This window comes from Lycium ferocissimum, chromosome 5 (genome assembly GCF_029784015.1).
Source record: "Lycium ferocissimum isolate CSIRO_LF1 chromosome 5, AGI_CSIRO_Lferr_CH_V1, whole genome shotgun sequence".
Classification (NCBI taxonomy): domain Eukaryota; kingdom Viridiplantae; phylum Streptophyta; class Magnoliopsida; order Solanales; family Solanaceae; genus Lycium; species Lycium ferocissimum.
In genome coordinates, this window is record NC_081346.1 from 26,048,817 (window position 1) to 26,051,112 (window position 2,296).

The 2,296-nt window shown below is 39.7% G+C and overlaps 1 protein-coding gene across 1 annotated transcript; it reads left to right on the forward strand.

Moving 5' to 3' along the window:
• On the forward strand, positions 1–549 carry LOC132057678 (uncharacterized). The gene is made up of 2 exons (XM_059450295.1): positions 1–171; positions 268–549. The coding sequence occupies exons 1-2, from the start codon at positions 1–3 to the stop codon at positions 547–549; spliced, it is 453 nt and encodes a 150-aa protein (XP_059306278.1).
• Positions 550–2,296: the final 1,747 nt, after the last annotated feature.

Below are 2,296 nucleotides of genomic sequence, written 5' to 3' on the forward strand. Positions count from 1 at the left end.
ATGGCTCTTTATGAAGCCTTGTATGGGAGACGTTGTAGATTGCCCGATCTTGTGCATGATGCCTTAGAGAAGGTAACCTTGATACAAGAGCGGCTGAAGACCGCTCAGAGCCAACAAAAATGTTACACTGATGTACGACGACGTGACTTGGAGTTCAAAGAGGGTGATCAAGTATACTTGAAGGTGTCACCAATAAAGGGTGTTATGAGATTTGGGAAGAAAGGAAAGCTAAGTCCTAGATTCATTGGCCTGTATTGAGTCTTGAAGAAGATGGGTGAAGTAGCCTACGAGCTAGGGTTACCTGCATCGATGAATGCGATTCATCCTGTTTTTCATGTATCAATGCTACGTGGGTACAAGCCCGACCCTGCTCACATCATCTCTCCGGAAGTAGTAGAAATAAATGATGGCTTGACTTATGAGGAACAACCAGTTGAGATTGTTGATAGAAAAGTCCGTAAATTGAGAACCAAAGATATAGCTTCGGTTAAAGTTTTATGGCGTAATCATGATGTCACCTGGGAGGCCGAGGAAGATATGAAAATTTGATACCCACACTTGTTCATATCTACAGGTATGACTACTTCCTAGAATTTCAAAGTTTAATAAATATCATGTTTATTTCCGTAAGGTGAGTAAGTAGCTTTGTTTAGCTTGCTAATGGGTAGAAATTGATTCTTTTTAGTATTGTAATTGATTCATTATTGTCTATGGTGACTGGATTTGTCACACCCTTAATCCGATAGGGTGTGATGGGCACCCGACCCTTAAGTAGGGCCGAGCGAACCCGCTGACTCTCGTAACACCCACAGTCATCCGGGCCCTTAGATCATAACATAAATACATAATGAAAGTTTTTGGAAATAAAACATGCTTTTCATCTTTTTCAAATCAAATAAAGCCTGTAATCGCATGATATCTGTAATATAATGCAAACTAGTACATCGGATTATGGAGCCGCTTTCAAACTGACATACTACATACACAACTCTGTCTGCAAAGTCTCTAACATGATCCAAGACAACATAATACATATGCTCTGACTTGCGGCACTCCGGGGAAGAAATGGAGCTTGCCAATCCCCGCGGGAACGCCTTCTTCTAACATCTTCTACTCATCACGGGTGTACACGCGCGGCATGAAACGCGGCCCGAAGAAAGGGGTCGATGCGGAATATGTACTAAGCATGTAAAGCATAAAATACAGTAAGCGGGATCATATTGAAATAAAGAGTATAGAAAATCATAAGACTTGCCTTTAAAAACATATATCATGCATGTCAATGTCATATAATCATCATACATACATATAGCGTGTCCGGCCCTCTAGAGAGGGACTCGGTAAGTAAAATCATGTCATCATATATATATATACATAGCGTGTCCCGGCCCTCTAGTGAGGGACTCGGTGAATAGAATCATCATATGCCATCCTGGCCGCCACCCCCATATCATCACATCATATATATATATATATATATATATATATATATATATATATATATATATAGCGTGTTCCGGCCCTCTAGTGGGGGACTCGGTGAATAATGCAGTGGATTGTGCACGAATACGTGTCCTGGACCGGGACTCAGTGAAAGACATATTGAGCTTGGCACGAGCAGAGTAGTGAGAAACCATATGCATATAAATCATTTTCGAGACTCAATGAAGTAAGCTGAACGAATCGTCATTTGAAAATCGGGACAAAAGTTATATCAAATGTCTTTCGGACACTACTCGGAAACATAACAAACATCATAAGTATATAAAAAAAAACCGTAGGGATCATAGTCGTATGTCAAATCAATCCGAGCCCGCCTATGAAAGTTGCGGGCCTTATACGTTATAGGATTATTTATGAGCATATCAAAGTCATTCGGTTCTGTTTATGAAAGTTACGGACATTTTTAGACATAGGACCTTTTAAGAACAAAAATTCTTTTTGCAACATTTGAAATTCAATCATACATAAGACTTAAAGACCATAGTCCGACCATATAAAGAATGTCAACATCAAGAATCAAATAAGACTCATAAACATGCTCGGATTTTAAGAATGGAGTTACCCCAAGGCACAAATCATGTCATACCTTACTTTCGTCTAAGACATGCCAAAAGAAAAGAAGGATGAGCTTTACATACCTTGTTCGCTTCCTACGCTAGTCAAACTTAAATCTCGGCTTCTCACGATCTACAATAACATCATTAGATATCAACCATTAGCCATAAGCACTTAGGAATCCAATTCCAAGCCATCACTAACTTACAGAAATTTGGGCAGCACCTCCCCTATAAAC